The sequence below is a fragment of the Manis pentadactyla genome, chromosome 3 (genome assembly GCF_030020395.1).
Source record: "Manis pentadactyla isolate mManPen7 chromosome 3, mManPen7.hap1, whole genome shotgun sequence".
NCBI lineage: Eukaryota > Metazoa > Chordata > Mammalia > Pholidota > Manidae > Manis > Manis pentadactyla.
In genome coordinates, this window is record NC_080021.1 from 113,047,402 (window position 1) to 113,068,035 (window position 20,634).

General features: G+C 38.4%; 1 protein-coding gene across 1 annotated transcript in view; it reads left to right on the forward strand.

Annotated features, from left to right (window-relative positions):
• Window positions 1-20,634, forward strand: part of GPR158 (G protein-coupled receptor 158) — a 365,517-nt gene that overhangs the window by 303,368 nt on the left and 41,515 nt on the right. Inside the window, exon 6 of the mRNA XM_036880927.2 lies at window positions 17,402-17,511. Within this exon, the coding sequence (XP_036736822.2) occupies window positions 17,402-17,511 (110 nt within the window). The remainder of the gene's footprint in view (window positions 1-17,401; window positions 17,512-20,634) is intronic.

Here is a 20,634-nt window from a genome sequence, read left to right on the forward strand (position 1 = left end):
CGTTTCTGCAGCTTTTATCTCTATTTATTATGGAAAACCATGGAGCGTCTCTAAAATTATTATTCCCTGAAATTAACGTGCATTATAAAATTACTAATAAGCATTTAAATTAATTGATAGCCTATTTTCTTCTCTCCTTCAGCTGAAGAATTTTGCATGCTTCATTAGCTTCCATCATTTACCTCAGAGCAGGACTTCTCAACCTCAGCACAGTTACCTGTTGTGGATGTCGTCCTGTGCATTGTGGGACATTCAGTGACAACCCTGGCCTCACCCTACTAGGTGCCAAGACATCCCAGCCCCAGGTGTGACAACCAAAATGTCTCAAGTTATTGCCAAATGTCATTTAGGGGGAAAAGTCACTCCCCGTTAAGAACTACTGACTTAAATATAATCTACGACTTTATCATATTATCAACATTTCCTTTACTACACGTCTCTCCCCCAATCACTTGAGTATTCTGATTAGTAGGCTCCAGCCTTCCTGTCCTGCTGTGATTTCAGGTTAGTCAGGTAGACTCAGGGAGGACTTGGCTGTCCTACATCCATATAAACCCCAGTTACTTCTGAACATCACTAAACTAAACTAAGACACCTTTTAGAATGCAACCATCTTGGACCATGAGAAATGAAGAGACACTTTGCAGACATGACTGTGGTTCTCCTTACAACTGTATAGCAGGCATTTAACTATACATACATTGCTGTCAGATCTTACCAGAACAAATTAAGCTGACTTAATTTTACTTCTACAGGCAAGCAAGGTATTGAACAAGGTTAAAAGCAAAGGACTCTGGGGAATGTTCAAGTTAGTTGAAATCATTGGTGCCTCTCCAATTAGCTGGGAAAGAATGCTTGGAAGAATTAGGAGGCATTTGAGAGGAAGGAAAGAACTTAAATAGTTGAAATGAGCTAGGCTCATTATCATTTTGGGTACCATAAGGATTATTTTCCAAAGGAGGCTGGTGAGGACACCTTAGAAACAATTACTAACCCATGTTCAGTAGTCCCTGGGCTAAAGACACTGTGCCAGACCATATGGGGGAGAAAGAATAAAAAGAAAGCAGAGTGGTCCTCACAGACCATACAATCTTGGGGGAAATTGTGCACAAACATTTTTACAGTTGGGTAACATTACTATCAGTAAGAAATAGTTGTTTCATCAATTGGCAGTATTTCATCCATTTCCAATACAGACAGTAACAGCAGGAGTTTCAGAGAAAGAGAATTCTGCAGACTGGAGAGATCAGAAAAGCTAAAATCTGAGCTTGGAGTGGAGATAAGCAAAGGAGGTAAGGAAAAGAATCTCAGTTAAGGAAGATGGAATGAGTTAAGAGGCTGCACTCTAAGCATGTTTGATGTGTAGAATTGAAAAATAAAGCCAGAAGTGGAGGATAAGGTCAGATCCTTAAGGTCATTTGTGGAGACCAGCTTTTCAATCCAGCTAAACCTGAAAGGGATGGGTGGGAAGATTAAGAAAACACAGAAACCAGACTTGGGATCAGGAGGTTCACTGACCGAGGGTGGTGGAACAGTGGTGCAGTTTTATTTCAGAGCACCGCTTATATACACAGGCTCACTTCCTGTGAGCTGCCCACAATGATGTCACTTTCATTGTTGTCACTTTCAGCTGATCTCACACCCGGTGATCTCATTTCCGGCACTCCACAATTCTTGAATATCAGGCTAAGGAATTTTGATTAAATAATGGAAGCTGATGTTTCCCAAATTGGGTTCTATGAAACAATCATCCCAGGAAATATCCTTTGAGTAGTGTTCTATGTTTAAATAGACCTGAGAAACATTGCATTCTTAGTGTATATGCCCTCCTGAGGGTTTTAAAATGCATATTGGTATTTAAAGGCTATGATTAACTTTATGAAACCAGCATTTACGCATGCATTTGGTCACGAGGTGGGAGTAGGGGATGATAGGTATGAGGAATAAGAACAGAGTACCTATTAACAGTGAAACAACTTAGAATTTGTAGTGTGATAATAGGGAAGGTTTAACCTTTTGAAAGAGGAGGTGATACCATCAAAGAGATATTTTAGTATCAGCTTGTACACAGATTAGAAAAAAATATACATGAATAAAATATTCAAAAAATAGAACCCTTAAGGAGAGAGCTTCTGTTTCAGGCATTCATTAATCTGTTTTTTCATTCTTTCATCAAAAAAAATATATATTTATTAAGCAAAAACTATGTGCTGTGTGCTAAGCAAGGTAAATAAAATGGTGAAGTAGGGAGAAATGGTCCCTCCCATCACAGAGTTTAGAATCTAAAAGAAGAAGGCAAATATAGATTTATATTTTTATGAATACTATTTTTAAAAAAAAGAAAAAAAAGGAGCCTTCTATTTTTTTGTTGAATAATAAATAATGCTGAAAGAGACCTTTCCATTTCCTCTTAAATATGTCATCAAGAAATATCTATTTTAATGTTAACAATATCCCTAAACCTTGTTAAAATACTTTAACATTGCTGGTTTCAATATTTAAGTGTAGCTGTTTTAATCTTGGACCATTTTAGCGTTCTGGAAACATTTTATAATATCAATTTGGAGAATGAGAAGGAAGTGTAAGGAGAGAAAGAGGAGTGACTGGTTTTGTTTTTACTTTGATCTGTCGTGTTATATATACATATATCATAAATGTGTGGTTTGATTAATTTTCACAAACTGAACACACCTGTGTAACCAAAATAACCAGGATGTTATCAGCCCCCCAGACAACCCTCAGTTTCCCTTCCAATTACAACCTTCCCTACCCACCAAAGCAACCACATCTCAACTTCTTTTAGCTTAGATTGTTTGCCTGTGTGTGTGTGTGTGTGTGTGTGTGTGTGTGTGTGTGTGTGTGTGCAGTGTATAAATGCAATCATTCATTAATACACTAATGGAGAGCTTTAAAGGAAGCTGACAAGGCACCTTTGGTTCTATTAAGTACAGATCTTTCTATAATTCAATGGTTCTCAAACTGGGTCACAGATTGGAGGCACCTGGGACTTTTCAGAATTACATATATTAAGCCCCACCCAAAGAGATGATTCATGTAATTGGTGTGAGGTGGAGCTTTTAGAAAATGCACTCAAAGTTAAGAATCACTACTGTAATGTGTTGAAAGTAAAGCTGTATATGCTTACATAATATTGGAGCTAGCTTATGCCCAACTGTCTGACTAATATTTGTAAACCTGGGCTTTCTGTGTCTAGATTTTAGGTTGTAGTTTGGCAGAAGAAGCAGATATTATATGTGACTAATAACCCTCCCATGAGCTGTCACCTGGGCAGCAAACCGTTTTTGAATTCGGGACTGTGTGAGAGGTAAACAGGGTTGCCTTGCTTTAGAACAGCCTCTGCTTATAAGATGTTGAAATGTCATCAGGTACCGGATTGCAGAACTGTCAGATTTGTGTTAAAGGCATTACCTCCCGGACATTGAGACTGGAGAACAGTGAATCATTTCCTTGAGAGCTTTAGAACTCCCTGGCAGCCTACAAGAGCCTGGAGATGATTTTCTTCTGGGCCTAAGGTAGCCTTCAGGGTGACTAAGATATTTTAGACTTGGAAGAATACAGAGTTGAATTCTCAGAAATCAGAAAAGTCACAAACGTAGATGCATCTGAATTTTGTGAAATTATTTTCATTTTAGTCTGAAGATTGACTCAGCAACAAACATAAAAGTAGATATATTTCATTTCTTCATCTTTTCTCAAAACTTTTCTAATGTTCATAAAATTTTGAAGGAATTTTGTGTTATAAGTGATAAATTACAATTTCAAAAGTCTGGGAGAAATTCATTATGTATTCAGGGAAAGGACAATTTACCTTCCCTGAAATAGAATGGGATCCATGGTTTCATACCCAAAGGCTCCAAATCTATTTTGCAAAGTCTTCTAAAGAAGGTGTCACCATTCAGAAGAGCTGGTGCTTATGCCACCCTGGGATGTCTTTGTTCCATGACTTGCAAGCACTCAAGAGCCTAGGCTGACACTTTCTATCTTCTGAAGATCATGCCTTATGTGTTCCTTGCCTTTGTGTTTTTCCTGTGGTCTAAACTAGTTAATAGCAGCTAAGGAGAGACAAGACCCCGGCTCTCAAGAAATTTAGAGATTAGTAGAGGAGACATAATATAAAGGTAGCCAATAAACAAGTAAGAATTTCAGATAATGATGGGTGCTGTGAAGAATACAAACCAAGAGAGGCAGCCTTAGAAAATGCCTTTTTTTTAAAATTATTATTATTGTTTTTACTATCAGATATACATCACAAGAGTTGGTGTTTTGATAGGGATTGCATTGAATCTGTAGATTGCTTTGGGCTAAGTGGCCATTTTGACAATATTAATTCTTCCTATCCATGAGCACGGGTTGTATTTCCATTTATTGGTGTCTTCTTTAATTTCTCTCATGAGTGTCTTGTAGTTTTCAGAGTACAGGTCTTTCATCTCCTTGGTTAGGTTTATTCCTAGCCATTTTGTTCTTTTTGATGCAATTGTAAATGAGTTGTTTTCCTGATTTCTCTTTCTGCTAGTTTGTTGTTAGTATAGAGGAATGCCACAGATTTCTGTGTATTAATTTTGTATTCTGCAACTTTGCTGGATTCAGTTATTAGTTTTAGTAGTATTTTAGTGAATTCTTTATGGTTTTCTATGTATAATATCATATCATCTGCAAATAGTGAGAGTTTAACTTATTCCTTACCAGTTTAGGTGCCTTTTATTTCTTTGTGTTGTCTGATTGCCACGGCTAAGACCTCCAGTACTATGTTGCATAAAAGTGGTGAGAGTGGGCATCTTTTTCTTGTTCCAATCTTAGAGGAAAAGCTTTCAGCTTTTCACTATTAAGTACAATGTTGACTGTGGGTTTGTCATATATGGCTTTATTATGTTGAGGCATGTACCCTCTGTACCCATTTTGTTGAGACTTTTTATCAATGAAAGAATGTTGAATTTGTCAAATGCTTTTTCAGCATCTATTGAGTTGATCATGTGATTTTGTCCTTCTTTTTGTTGATGCAGTGGATGATGTTGATGGATTTTCTAATATTGAACCATCTTGCATCCCTGGTATAAATCCCACTTGGTCATGATGGATGATCTTGATACAGTTTTGGATTTGGTTTGCTAATATTTTGTTGAGTATTTTTGCATCTGTGTTCATCAGAGATATTGGTCTGCAATTTTCTTTTTTTTGTGGTGTCTTTGCCTGGTTTGGTATTAGAGTGATGCTGGCCTCATAGAATGAGTTTGGAAGTATTTGAGGTTCTTCTACTTTTTGGAATGCTTTAAGAAGGATTGGTACTAGCTCTTCTTTAAATGATTTTTAGAATTTGGCTGTGAAGCTATCTGGATATGGAGTTTTGCTTTTGGGGAGTTTTTTTTATTACCAATTCAATTTCATTACTGGTAATTGGTCTGTTTAGATTTTCTGTTTCTTCCTGGGTCAGTCTTGGAAGGCTGAATTTTTCTAGGAAGTTGTCCATTTCTTCTAAGTTCTCTGATTTATTGGCATATAATTTTTCACACTATTCTCTAATCATTCTTTGTATTTCTGCAGTATCTGTTGTGATTATTCCTTCTTCATTTATGACTCTGTTTATGCAAGTACACTTTCTTTCTTGATAAGTCTGGCTAGGGGTTTATCTATTTTATTTATTTACTCAAAGAACCAGATCCTGGTTACATTGATTTTTTTTTCTATTGTTTTGTTCTTCTCTATTTTATTTATTTCTGCTATGATGTTTATTATGTCCCTCTTTCTACTGACTTTGAGCCTCATTTGTTCTTCTTTTTCTAGTTCATTAATTGTGATTGTAGACTGTTTATTTGGGATTGTTCTTGTTTCTTGAGGTAAGCCTATATTGCTATAGACTTTCTTCTTAGAAATGCCTTTGCCACATCCCATAGATTTTGGGCTGTTGTAATTTTGTTTTCATTTTTCTCCATGTATTGCTTGATTTCTGTTTTAATTTGTTCACTGATACATTGATTATTTAGAAGCATGTTGTTTAGCCTCCATGTGTTCGTAAGTCTTTTTGTTTTCTTTGTGTAATTTATTTCAGGTTTCATACCATTGTAGTCTGAGAAGCTGCTTGATACAATTTCAGCCTTTTTTAATTTATTGAGGCTCTTCTTGTGGCCTAGTTTGTGACTTATTCTGGAAAACATTCCATGTACACTTGAGAAAAATACGTATCCTGATGCTTTTGGATGGAGTGTTCTATAGATATCTGATAAGTCCATGTGATCTAATGCATTGGTCAGTGCCTCTGTTTCCTTATTTATTTTCTGTCTGGTTGATGTGTCTATTGATGTGAGTGGTGTGTTAAAGTCTCCTAAACTGAATGTGGTTCAATCTTTTCCTCCTTTAATTCTGTTGGTATTTGTTTTACATATTTAGGTGCTCCTATGTTGGGTGCATAGATATTTATAATAGTTATATCTGCTAGTTGGACTGATTCCTTTATCTTTATGTAATGGAATGTTTGTCTCTTGTTACTTTCTTTGTTTTGAAGTCAATTTTGTCTGATATATACTGATTTTTTCTTCCTGTTATTTACATGTAGTATCTTTCTTTTTCCATCCTTTCACTTTTAGTGTACATATGTCTTTGGGTTTGAAAGGAGTCTCTTTAGGCAACATATAGATGGGTCTTGTTTCCTTATCCATTCTGCCACTCTGTGTCTTTTGATTGGTATATTCAGTCCATTTACACTTAGGTGATTATTGATAGATATGTACTTATTGCCATTTTATTAATTGTTTTCTCGCTGTTTTTTATATCTCTTCTCTGTTCCTCTCTTCCTCTCTTAATATTCTTCTCTTGTTTTTGATGGTTTTCTTTAGTGTTGTGATTGGATTTCTCTATATTTTACAAATTTATGCATTTTTATGTCTGTGTATAATTATAGGCTTTAGTTTTGTGGGTACCAGAGGTTCAAAGATAGCTTCTTTACTATGTAATAAGTCTATATTAAATTGTTGATTACTCTATTTCAAACACAATCTGAAAGTACTTTCTTTTCCTTATTCTTCTTCCTTCTTCACATTTTTTTGTATTAGATGTCATAATCTGTACTTTTTGTGTATCCCATGACTAATTTTGTATATAGTTGATTTTGCTTCTTTTGTTTTAATTTCATACTTGTTTGATAATTAGTTGGTCTACTGCCTTTACTGGAGGTTTATTTTCACTGGTGAAACCTATTTAGCCTTAGGTTCATTTCCATCTACAGAATTCCCTTTAATATATCAAGTAAGACTGGCTTATTGGTGGCAAATTCCTTCAACTTTTGTTTATCTGGAAATTACTTAATACCTGCTTCAAACTTAAATGATCATCTTACCAGGTATAGGATTGTTGGTTGGAGGTCCTTCTGTTTCAGTACATTAAATACATCATCCCACTCCTTTCGGGCCTGTAGAGTTTCTGTTGAGAAGTCTGCTGACAGCCTGATTGGGTTTCCTTTATAAATAATCTTTTTCTCTCTCTGGCTGCTTTCAACACTCTCTCCTTATCCTTGATCTTTGCCATTTTAATTATTATGTGTCTTGGTGTTGTCTTCTTGGGGTTCCTTTTGTTAGGGGATCTCTGTGCTTCCATGACCTGAGTGTCTTCTTTCCTTCTCCAGACTGGGGAAGTTTTAAACAATTATTTCTTTTTTTTATTTTTAATTTTTTATTAAGGTATTATACATATACACTCTTATGAAGGTTTTACATGAAAAAACAATGTGGTTACTACATTTACCCATATTATCAAGTCCCCACCCACACCCCAATGCAGTCACTGTCTGTCAGTGTAGTAAGATGCCACAGATTCACTATTTACCTTCTCTGTGCTACAGTTTTCCCCGTGATCCCCCACACCATGTGCACGAAACATAATACCCCTCAATCCCCTTCTTCCTCCCTCCCCACCCACCCTCCCACATCCCTCCCCTTTGGTAACCACTAGTTCCTTCTTGGAGTCTCCGAGTCTGCAGCTATTTTGTTCCTTCAGTTTTGCTTCATTGTTATACTCCACAAATGAGGGAAATCATTTGGAATTTGTCTTTCCCCACCTGGCTTATTTCACTGAGCATAATGTCCTCCAGCTCCATCCATGTTGTTGCAAATGGTAGGATTTGTTTCTTTCTTATGGCTGAATAGTATTCCACTGTGTATATGTACCACATCTTCTTTATCCATTCATCTACTGATGGACACTTAGGTTGCTTCCATATCTTGGCTATCAACAATTATTTGTCTTTCTCTTCTGGTATCTCTGTTATGCAAGACTCTGTTATAGTTTTGTTTGGATTGGTCACATGGCTATCTTATCATTCTTTCATTCCTAGAGATCCTTTCTTCTCTCTTTTCCTCAGCTTCTTTGTTTTCCTGTTCTCTAATTTGTTTCATTTACCATATCCTCTACATGGTCTAATCTACTATTAAATCCCTTCATTGTATGTTTCATTTCAGATACTGTAGTTTTCAGCTATGAGTGGCTCTTATTCAGATTTTCTATCTCCCTGTTGAAGTCCTCCCTGAGACTGTTAATACTTTCCTGTAAATCCATAAGCATGTTTATGAATTTTATTTTGGAATCTTTATCAATAAGATTGATGATCTCTGTTTTATTTAGCCCTCTTTCTGGGATTCTGTCTTGTAGTATTCTTTGGATCAAATGCCTCTGACTGCTCATTTCATCAGGGATTTTGTGTTTCTCTCTTTGTTTAGATGTATCTGCTATGCTTTCTGGGAGGGTCTCCCTCTGCCTGCCAGGCAGCAAAGTCTGATGCTGCCACTGGGCCAAGTGGGTTTTCTGTTGGCAGCATATATAGGGAGGTGCATCCAGCTGTGTAGCCAACAGGGGGATGGAACATCTGGGGCTCCTAAGAGTTGCCAATCTGTTGGGTTGAGGAAGGGCTGGGAAGATACCTTCCATTGCCCTTTCTCCTGAGGAGAGAGTTCCGTCCAACCTTCATCCCCTCTGATACCCCTCCCACTGCTGGCAAGTCTTTCAAATTGCTACCTCTGCTTTGGGTCTCAGGACTGGTGGAGCATGCCTACCCTCCACACTGGCTGGAGTCCCAGCCTCTCAGGGTGTTCTGCCTGCCCCTGTTGTGCAGCCCTGATAATTACCAGAACCCAATGTAATGTGGGCTCATGCTCCTGGACCAGATCTCTAGGGCCAGGTATGCAGTGCTGCTAGGCTCCTAACCCCTCTGTGCTCCTTTCCTCTTTCTCCCACCTGTAGGCTTGTGTTGGGGGAGGGCTTGGGTCCCTCTCAATCTTGGCTTTGCTGCCTTGCCCTTTTCTGTGTGGTCCTCTCTTCTTCCTCAGGTGTAGGGGATCCGTTCTTCAGTCTTCAGGTTGTTTTCAGGTCTAGTTGCATTTGCTGTATTTTCCTCTTTCATGTGTTTTTGGGAGGAGGTTTCCATCTTGCCTTCCTATTCCACCATCTTTAATCCTATCTCCAGCTTTAGAAGGTGTCTTGCCTGAGGGTTTCAGCCCTGGGAACATTCACTATGGATTCAATGAGACCAAGAAATGACAATGGAACATCCTTGGGGTAAAAGGTTTATATAAGGCTTTATTGTCTCGGGATGGGTCAAGCATTAGAATCATGTCTGCAGGTCTGTAATCTACCGCTGTCTCTGCCTTTACCCAGAGCACTGGGCATAGTTCTTTATATAGTGACTCAGTCAATAATAGCTTATTGCCTATAGGTGTGGAAGCATTAGCCTAGCAATAAGCCAATTACATCATCAAATATTGTAGGATGAGGTGAGGATCCTGGCCATAGGAACTTTCATTTTCTCCACAGAAGACCACTCTGACAAGGTGGACAGAAGGTGGGATGCAGATGGAGAGAAGGAGCCATTTCAGTGAACAGCTGCCACAACAGCATTCCAGGCAGAAACATCAGCACTGAGGCAGGGCTCAGCTTGGACATAGTTGAAGAGCAAAAAGAAGCCTAGAGTGCCTGGGGCATGGTACTCAGGGGAAGGGCTCAGAGAGGCCAAATTCCCTAGGGCCTCAGTGGTGCAAGGAGTTTGAATTTTATTCCCAGTTCATGGGAAGCCTTTGAGTCCAACAGTTTGATTGCCTTCACTTGATTTGATTTTAGCATACAATTAACCAGATTTTTTTTTTTAAGACAGAATGAATCCATTTTTCTCAGAAGGTCAGACATTTATAAATTTTCTTTTCAGTGCCATATGAACCTCTGGATGATAAGTGCCATCTCAAAGGAAGATAAGAGAGAGAAATGTGTTTTTGGATTTTTGCCTTTTACCCTGGTGATGATTGAGCTTGTGGTCTGTGGTAATCATTACTTTAATTGAATTTGGTTTGCTGAGAGCTAGAGATTTCTTTGAAAACCTATATTTGATAAAAACATTCTGTACGTACTGCAGATAAATATGGAAGGAAGCTCTGGTTTAAGACCTTCATTGGATTTTAGAATGATACTTGCTTTTAATTTGATGGTCTACTTTGACTTTTTCAAAACATTGGATCACTCCATGTCATTTGGCACAAAGAAGAAATGAAAACATAGATTGGATTCCTATCACTTTTAAATCCTGAAAGAAAGTCAGATAGGACCCTTATTAAGTTACTCTGGAATGTGGCACATATAACCTTTACATGGTGATTTATTTTGAGATGATCAATGTTAACTAAATGATCAAGTTTTTGTTTACTTGCCTGGAATTAAAATGTTTCCTTTGCTGACACATAGAATTGGTTGGGCTTATATTGAGGCAGCTGCATGCATTTAAATCTTTGAGAGGTATACACACTGTAAGGTGACTGATAAATGAGCCGGGCTTACAATTGCAAAGTTATTGCACGTAGCAGCTTATTGGCATATAAATTAAACTGCTGTGAGGTAGAAGAATGGAAGAAAAAATTAGGTTGCTGTGTGAGATCAAATTAATTCAGGAACCATTTGGACATTTTATTCCCCTGAAAACAGTTTCCTTGGAGGTCTCCAGCTGTGTCTGACATCAGACCACATTCACATTGAAGAGAGGCATGCTTTAAGACTTTAGGTGATACAGCATGCAATGGTTTCAGTCTGTCATGCATATAAATAGGTGGATGCTTTATGGAAATAAATGCTGGTAGAAGGTGGAAGCCAGAAAGAGGCAGAGAGAAGGGTGGGGACACAGACATACCTGTGGCAAACCAAGCAGGAGAAATCTCCTATGTTGCGGCCCTGGCTCAGAAGAGAGAAAGTCAAGGGCTGCCTTGGGAAGAGACTGGCTAGGGGGAGAGGGGAGATTAGCTCCAGCCAGCTGAGGACTTCGGCAGGTAAGCTGTGCTGCAAGATCCCACCAGAGGAGCACAGAGCTTCCTTACTGCTTATTTTCCAGGTCTCAGCCTAAATGCCACTGCTTCCAAGGGACCTTTCCTGACCATCTTACCAAAAACGTCTCCTCCCATTATTTTCTATCACTGAAACTAGTTTTTTTTCTTCCTTCCTGATAATTTGAAATTACATATTTATTTATGTGTTTATGTATTTATTGTCTCTCCCTTACTAAATTACCCAGTTAGCAATAGGGCAGAGTCATGTTTTCCTTGTCAGTGTATCCCCAGCAATTAATTCAGCACATAACTCTGCCTGGCAGATATAGGAGGCAGGTAAGAAATACTTGTTGAATGAATATACAGAGCCTGAAGGAAAACAGTCTGAAAACGGCTAGGGACTGGATTGTCACCCTCATACAGCAGCCTTGAGAGTGCAGGTCCAGCCAAGTGCCCTCAGAGAGGCGTGGAAATCCCCACATTCAAGTAGCCTGAGGAGGTCAGATTTAGCCCTGCAGGAGATCAGGTTGGTTAAGGGTGCCTGCCACTGCCTCATAAATTCTCCTAATATCCTGTGAAATAGACTGGGGAAAACCACAGTTTCCATTTTAGTATTGAGAAAATAGGACCAAATGTAAGAGAAGCTGCCCAACTTGCATAGCTACTGAAGAGCAAAGCCCAGATTCAAACTCTGAGACCAGGCCTGTTTCCTTCCATCTCATTTGGCACTGCTCACCATACACTTTCCACTTCCAGCAGCTGCTAGCAATTGTTCTTCCTGCACCCCGGATCAGGGATTTACAAAGCTAATCTGCTGAATCTCCCCAGGGCAATTCTGTATCACACACCTTTTGCCCTAGAAGATTACTGACTCTGATTACTGCTCTTGCAATGTGACAGTGTAGCCTCCAGCTAGTCCCAAAGAAGGAATGCCTGAGTCTAAAATTATTTTAAGCCTCCCCTAAGACAGACATGGGCTTATATAACTTTAAGAACAGTCAGTCATGATTTTCAAAGGTAACTGCACAGCCAGGGTGTTTCCACAATAAACTACTCTCCCCAGAACCCTAAGCAGGGAGAATGTGACCGTGTACTGAGTACCTACCATGCCTCGCTATCCTATATAAGGTGAACAAGGAGATTGTGGATCCAAGCAAAGCTCTGAGTGATGCTCTCATTTTAACCACACTTAACAGGAGTTGCCCTAAGTAGCTGGGGGCAGGGTGGGGTGTGATGAGGGGGAAGGAGGAAGGGTGTTCCCAGCCGGGGTAAGTTCTCCCTAAATCTGATGAAACCGAAGGAGAACAAGGGTAAGCGTAAGTTGGGAGAGCTTTTATTGCTCACAGCTTGCTCAAGTTCACTAGCTAGGCCTGGCTACACCCAGCCTCTCCAGCCGTGGTGCATGCTCTGGCCCCCTGCCCGCCCCTTCCGGCAGGAACTCCATGGGCCAGACCAAATAAGTACCAGGAATAGAAGGGAGGAGAGAATGATCGTTTTCTCTCTACCCCTTGTCCCTGATCAACCAGAGGCTCTGCTGTGGTAAACACCCATTGGTATGTAAATGGCTTAAGGCCAGGCAGGAAGTTCTGGGTGAAAATTTCCATTTACCCCACACCCTGATACTGGTATTGTGACTGAGGGTCAAAATGTGACTACTTTGCAGTTTGGTAGTCCTCCAAATGCTAAAAATAAGCCAGCTTGTTTTCCCTGCCCTTGCTCGGCAGTAATACCCAGTTGTCAGGTTTCTAGCATTGGCAGACTAGCTTACAAAAACTACAGTGTGCAAACAAAGAGGCTGAGAGGCCAAGAGGTGGTAACTCCCAAGTACATGGTCTGTAAGCTGCCAAGGAAACAAACTGTAAGTAAATCTCAAGCAAGGGAAGGCTTTGAGTTACACTTGCATCTTTTTTCAAACACTTTCACCTCCTTGTGCCCTTCACATGCAAAGGAGCCATGGTATTTATAACATTCCTTTCTACAGACAGTGGTATGGCAAAAATGATAAACACAGGTAGTAAGTTGGCTGGTACCTTTATAATAAGGGCTTGCAGTTCATACCATAGACTTACCCAAAAAATTCAGAGAAAGTTCCCAGCCACCTGTTCTATTTTTCAGCTGTAGGCAGTGCTAACAAAAAGGCAGTAAGGAACAGTAAGTTTAAAGTAATTTGGTCTGAAGCATGAGTACAATTTCATAGCCGTGGAAAAATCTGGGAATATATATGACATCAAAATGTAGTTCAGCCTTATGTATGAGCATTAATAAAAAATCTCAACCTTTATCACAGATATCTAAGTATCTATATGGCTTTCTGCCCTTGTAACAGATTTTAGATCATTAAGGGTAGAGAAAACTGGAAGTGGAATCAGGGCCCATGCAGTCAGCATGGGCAAAGGAGTTTAGCCCCCCTCCTCTAGCAAAGTCTCTACTGTGTTAGTTTAGGAGGAGAGTGTGTGGGTATTTCCATTCCTTCCCAGTTCCTCAGAACATACCAAATTGCACAGACATGCTGTGTTTTCCACCTAGAATTATAGTCCATTGCTTGTCACAGGACTATAGACCGACTCCCTGTCCTGCCTTAAGTGCTGCTTCTTCAGGGAGGCCTTCTGACCACTTTATCTACAGTAATGTTAACACCTGCCTCAGTAACACCCTGTTACTTTCTATCCGTACATGTTGTTTGCTTCTTCAGTCACATTTATAATAACTTATAATTAATACTGTCTTGTTTACTTATTTATGGGTCTCTCCATTTGATTTCAACTCCATGAGTTCAGAGACTACACTTTTTATTTACTAACATATTGTCCTTTGCCTATCACAATGCCTATCACATAAACTCAAATATTTGTTGAGTAAATGGATACATGAATGACAGAATAAGTGCACTGGTGTGACAGAATGGTCAACCAAGTACTTCTGCCTTTTTCTAAATATATAGAGACCCCAACTTAACTTTGCTTGGATCCTCATTAACTCCAAGAAATGTTCTGCTTTAGTCCTGTGGCCCATAAATAGACCCCAATCTCAGCTTTGCCTGGTCCCTTACTTCCTAATACTTGGCCAGTGTCCACATGGTGAACACCATCTTCTACTCTGTCATCTGTGAGATGCCTTTAAATCCTTATTGCTTTCAGAGTTAAGACCAACAAAGGCAGTCTCAACTCCCTGGCTATGTAGGGCATTCCTACTCAGTTGTGCTTTCTGTGGGAGAGGTCTTCTGACATAATTGAGGATCCATCTCTTTAGATGACATATCAACTCCTACATGTATAGGGCTATGGCTTTTCTCTACTGATCTAACCCTTTATATCATGGCTGTACAGTCAACTCTAAGTTCATACAAAAATGTTTCTATCCTTTAATAGTTAAGTTTTTATCCTACCACCTGTTGTAATGTGCACTGAATTAGAAATCTGAATATTCATCCCGGATAAGCCATTAGCTATGTGGCTTAGATGCCATTAAAGATAGACTTGAGAGCACTAAAGTAATACTACCAGGAATCAAATCCTACCTCTTCTACTTACAGGCTGTGCAATTTTAGGAAAATTATTTAATCTTTAAGTACCTCATTTTCCTCATCTGTAATATATGAATGATAATAGTAACCACCTTATGGAGTTGTTATATGCAGATTAAATTAGATAATATGTGTAAGGCTTAGAGCAGCCTTTAACATGAGACATTATATAAACTTAGCTCTTATTTTAATGATGATGACAACAACTCATGCCTCTCTGTACATTTTCTGTTCTCTGCTTTTCATTTTTAAAGTAAAGCTGCTGCATAAATGATAAGCTCCAAGGTCCTTTCCAGATCCAACCAGATTCAAGAGTGTATGTTCTGAAGGCAAATTCAAAAGAGTCTGTTTCTGGTAAATAAACTGTTGTTATACTTCTGTCCTGTGCCTTAAATAAGACCATTCCTCTGAATAGAGGTTCTCTGCTCTCCTCCTACCGAGGTGCTGAGCCTCCAGGCCCACTGTGGTGTCTTCGTCATCTGAGTCTCCAGGTCCCTCTGGTTTCTCTCAGCTATGGATTTCTTTTACACCTTTTACTTCAATTCCATCCATCTTCTACACAGTTACCAAGATGAATTTTCCAAAACATAAATTCAACTGTGTTACTCTACTGCATAAAACTTCCCAGTGGTTCCTGATTAGCTTTAGGATGAAATCTCAGTTCCTTGTTATGGCATAGCCCCTCAGGGACTTGGCACTGCCTTCAGACCCAGCCACTCTCTTCCCAGTCTCTACTCCACACTTGGTGAGTCAGCAGACGAAAGAGTGCTTATATGTCCCCGCAATCATAGTACCATCTCAGGCTTTCGTGCCTTTGTACTCCTCATGCAAACAGCCCTTTCCTTTTCTTCAACTGGAGAATTCCCACATGTCCTTTAAGACTCATCAGGTTCTTTCTCCTCCAGGAAGTTTCCTCACTGAGGTAGGCTCTCTTCTCTGTGCATATCCCTCAGTCAAAACACCTCTGTCATATTGAAATGATCTGAGTACAGATTTATTCTTTTCTTTAGACTCTACATTCCTCCATGGCAATTGCAGATCTTAGTTTTGTGTTCTAAACTCAGTGTCTGATACATCTTAAGCAATCAATCAATGTGGAATTGAACTATTTTGTATCTCTTTGAAAACTTGAGGCTAGGGTCAATATGTGCCACAAAATTGTTATTTGTCTTTAGCTGTCATTTCACCATAGCCAGTCACAACACAGTTATTGTAATGTGGTTTATACACTTATAAAAGTAACCATTAGAAAGGGATTGCAGAAAATGTTCAACACATGATAGCATGAAGAGAATGATATGTCTTCCATATATAGAAGGGTACATTCTATGAAGCCATATTAAGTTAATCATACAGAAATCTATCCTCCAGAAAGTAGCCCCCAAGTCATGCTGATGAGTGGGTATCTGTTGGTGTATTACTAATTTAATCCAACAATAGAATAGTGAAATATATGAAAATGTAAGTGAAGAAGACAGTAATTTGGGAAGCCTCCTGTTTCATTTTGGTGAAGCAAGAAGTTAACAGTCTATATAAATGGTAGGGCACTTAAAAATACTGTTTATCACTATGCAGTGTTAAAATATAGTTGAATTATGTCACTCAAAATATGTGTCAAATAACAATGGGAAAGCTACACTGATAACTGATTGACTTCATTTTTATATTGTGATGTACAAAAAACAGATTTGGAAAAGGTTGCAGAAATCTCTCTAAGAAAAAAGATAATTCAGAAATTAAAAAACACAAAATAGGATCATTTAGACATTTATGGAGATATCTACTGAACAACAAAATCATAAAAATAGTTCGGCTTGCTCAAAATCACACAGTAGCAAATGAAAGGTAGTCCATATGATTCCTTGTACGTGCCTTTTGACCATCCCCCTGAAACTGGCCACTTGTTCCTTTGCATCCCACTGACCCTGCACAGACGTTTATCACAGCACCTAAGCTACTTTAATGCAATTTCTTGTTTATGTTCTCTCTTCCCTTTCTTATTGGCCTTTGTGTCCATAGCGTCTAGTATAGTGCCTGGCTCATGGTAAATCCTTAATTAATATTTGTTGAATAAAAGTTCTGGAGTGAGAAGTGAGGAGTGTGTGAGGTCATTGAACCAAGTACTAAATGAAGTGATAATAGGGCGCAGTAGTTTGATTGGGGGATGTGGTACACGATAATCCTCTCCGGGCCATTTCAGACCCAGGGAAAGTATTGTGAGATGTATGGAGGTGGGAATAAGCCAGGCTCCAGTGGAGAATGGCAATGGAAGCTAGCTTGGCTGGCCCATATAGGGAAGAAAACAGTGAAGTTTGGACATACTAAATAAAGACTTAGAGACAATCGGTAGAACCTACTGAAAGTTAAAATTAAAGAATTTATATTTGATTTGACAGCAAAAGGGAGACTCTAACAATGAATAAATTCACATTATTTAGTTCAAAGTTCTATTCAGATGGATGTGTGTTTGTGTCAAAATTCCTATGTATTGAACATCAGCTTATGAAATACAGACTTTAATCTGTGGGTTGTCAGTTGATCTTGAAGGCCTTTTTCTCTCTTCTCATTCCCACAGGTTGTTATTTTGTACTTTGAGCCAAGCGCATTTCGCTGTGTTCTCCTAAGATGGGTCCGTCTTCTCGGTTTTGCTACTGTTTATGGAACTGTCACTCTAAAGCTTCACAGGTATGTTATATTTTATTAGTTTTTATTCCCATGGGAGGATCAAAACGTTTGGTTTGGCATGTAATTGCAAGCTGGGTCAGTCACTTAAGTGACTTAATTTCAAGAATTTCGATAGCAAGATGATAAATATTTTTCATTTTCAGGACAGTATCTCTAGGATTCTCTAAGAAAATCTTTAATACAACTGAATTTGAAGGACATGCTTTAATAAAATGTGCCACTGGTTATGGAAAAATTAATTCTGAGTAAAAAATAAGTTTAGAATGAATGTAAAACACTATTTTCTAGCTAAGAACAGGAAGGAATACAAAGGCAGTACAGCTGAAATAATAATCCAGGTCCAGAGTTATCCAAGAATTCTATGTAAGAGAATTCAGCAATATGCTTATTTGACAAAAACTACTGTCCTCAATTCCTGAGTCCCATGCCTGAGGGCACTCCTGATGGTAGTCTATGCGTGAAGTGAGAAAACAGTGTTCTTGGCTTTCCTCCTTAACCAGTGTGCTCCAGTGGTTATGAACCTTATAAATTGGAGAAACAGTAGATTCCCTTATACTTCGTTTGAAAACCACCTACTTTTTCAAGGGTATATGATAAATATTAGGAAGAGAGAGACAATAAAATTAATTATCTATCCACAAAGACAAGCATAGCCAGAAATGATTGCAGGCTTCCCTGGCCTCCTCCTCCCAAGCTTCCTCAGTGTAGTGATGCCAAAGAGCATAGGAGAGAAAATATAAATTTCTCATGCAGGATAGAACAGTAGCTGTCTGAAGGAAATCCTTTGCACTGAACAGCTTTAAAATGTTTTGATAACCACAATAAGCCATTCAGTTTTTCAAGCTAATTTTACCATGTGTTTCTCAAGAAAAGTGTTTTAATATGGCTCATAACAAGTTTATTTTGGATGCCATAATATGTGTTATAGTTGTCTGTAAATGCCCCCACCTTTCAATCTTTCTTAAAATGTGATCATTGTGTTGTCTACTACACAATAATCTCCACTTCTTCTCCGATGATTTGTTTTGTTTACTTGGTTCTTACTGGGAATGCTCCAGATCATCTGTTTGGAACAAATGTAAATATCCTTACCTCTGAAGATTCCTTTCTTACATATGTCATGTAGTACAAAGAATATTGGACTGGATTTCAGGATGTCGACTTTAAATCTCAGTTAGCCTCTACCTCTAGGTAATCCTCAGCTTCTATTTCTTATAAAGGAAGAAATTAGAACAATTTCTAATGTTCTTTCCAATGCTTACTTTATTCTTTCCACATCACAGCACACTCTGCTCTGTGTCCTATTCTTCAAGTACCTCCCAGTTTCCATTTCGTATATGATACTCATTTCTCAGCTGCCGTTCACTAAAAGAAGTGAGAAATCATTGACACCCTATAATGCACAATAAGCCTTCTAGAAATCCTGAAAGAATGGATGGCCTCTTGAGACTTGAAAATTACCTTTCTCTGAGTCTAGCACTTGGCATCTATTGTGTCCTTTATTATATAATGCAGTTTGCTTATTAGTTATCTTCCTTATTTTTACCTAATTTACTTTCTTCTTGAAGTAAGAGTCTTACTATTGAATCTCTACCTCTTACTACAATCACTGACACAAGGGGGATGTTTAATGTATACTAGTTGATGAGTGACTGAATAAAAATATCACATGCTGACTTGGAAGCTGCTTCCAAGAGTTCTTTCCACCCATGATACATGTATATTGCCCTGACTCACTGTATGTTCTCAAGTGTGTGGAACACATGCCACTGGTTTGTGAGACACTGTTTGTTGAGACACAAGCACAGTATTAAATAATACTAAATCACATAATGAGAAAATAACTTCCTTTCATATTCTCTTTCCATCCTTCTGATTATTTCCAGGAGAAAAATTAGTGTGGAACTAGCAGGTCTTTAACACCTGCCAGAAAGTTGCTAATCTCCCTTTGCTACAAAGAGTAGATAGGCTTCAGGTTAGGAAATGCTATCTAGATAAAATTTATTAACTTTGTTTATCTGTATATATTTGCATGGTTACTTTCTATTTATGGGTTATTAGGTTTTATTATAAGCAATAGAGTTTCCTCTAAAATATTTTAAAACAATAAGTAGAAATTGATTTAAGGACTATATTAACTGGTACACAGATACAGGCAGAAATCTTGAAGGTGGTGTGCAGATGATTGCAATTTGGGAAACTAAGATTATTTCATCATTCTTTTGTTTCTTTTAAAGACTGGAATTAGAAGTATTTTCTCTCCGACTATGTGTCTCTGGAAGTCATTGCAGTGAAGAATTACCTCACTGAAGGCTTAAATCGAGTAGAAAAAAAAGAGCTGAATTATTCTTATCCTGTCTGAGCCATATGGCTTTATATTATATTCTTTTTTTTTTCCATATTGCTGAAATTTAACTGATTCCAGTATTGTTTAAGTCTATCAACTGAATGATCAGCATCCCAGAGGAATGTGAACAACCCCAGTGGAAGTGGATGGCTGAATCAGCTTTGTATCCCCCATTGGTAGTATGGCACCTGGCCCACATTATCATTCAGATGTTTGCTAAATGAATGAATAAGTGGACGGTTATAATGAATGGAGCTGCACGGTGTCTTTGCTATCTCTGAGAGTCAAGCAACATGTGGCCCTGAAGAAAGGACTTTTAAGATTTTGTAGTAACACGATAGAAAAGAGAGACATAAATCCTAACAAATCCGAATTTGAATTTCAATTCTGCCATTAGCTATTAATGCAACCAAGAATACCTAACTTCAACATCGGAGACTGTTTTCTCACTTCAACCTGTAAAGTTGTAAAGATTAAACATGACTAAAATATATGCAAATAGATCAAGTAGGGATTTCTGGTTGCAAAACACAGACACTGACTATGGCTAAATCAAGCAAAAAGGAAATTCACTGGAATAATATGGGGACAGTCACAGAATTTAAGGGAAAGCTAAAAAACTTTAGAGAACCTAATCCAAGGTAGATTAGAGAATCAAGTAGCACGAGCTAAGGGAGAATGTCCCTTGAATGCCACAGTCTCATTTTCATCGGAAATTCATTTTTTTATTTCAAGATTCAAAGAAAGTAAATCCTACCTCTCTAGGTAGAAAATTC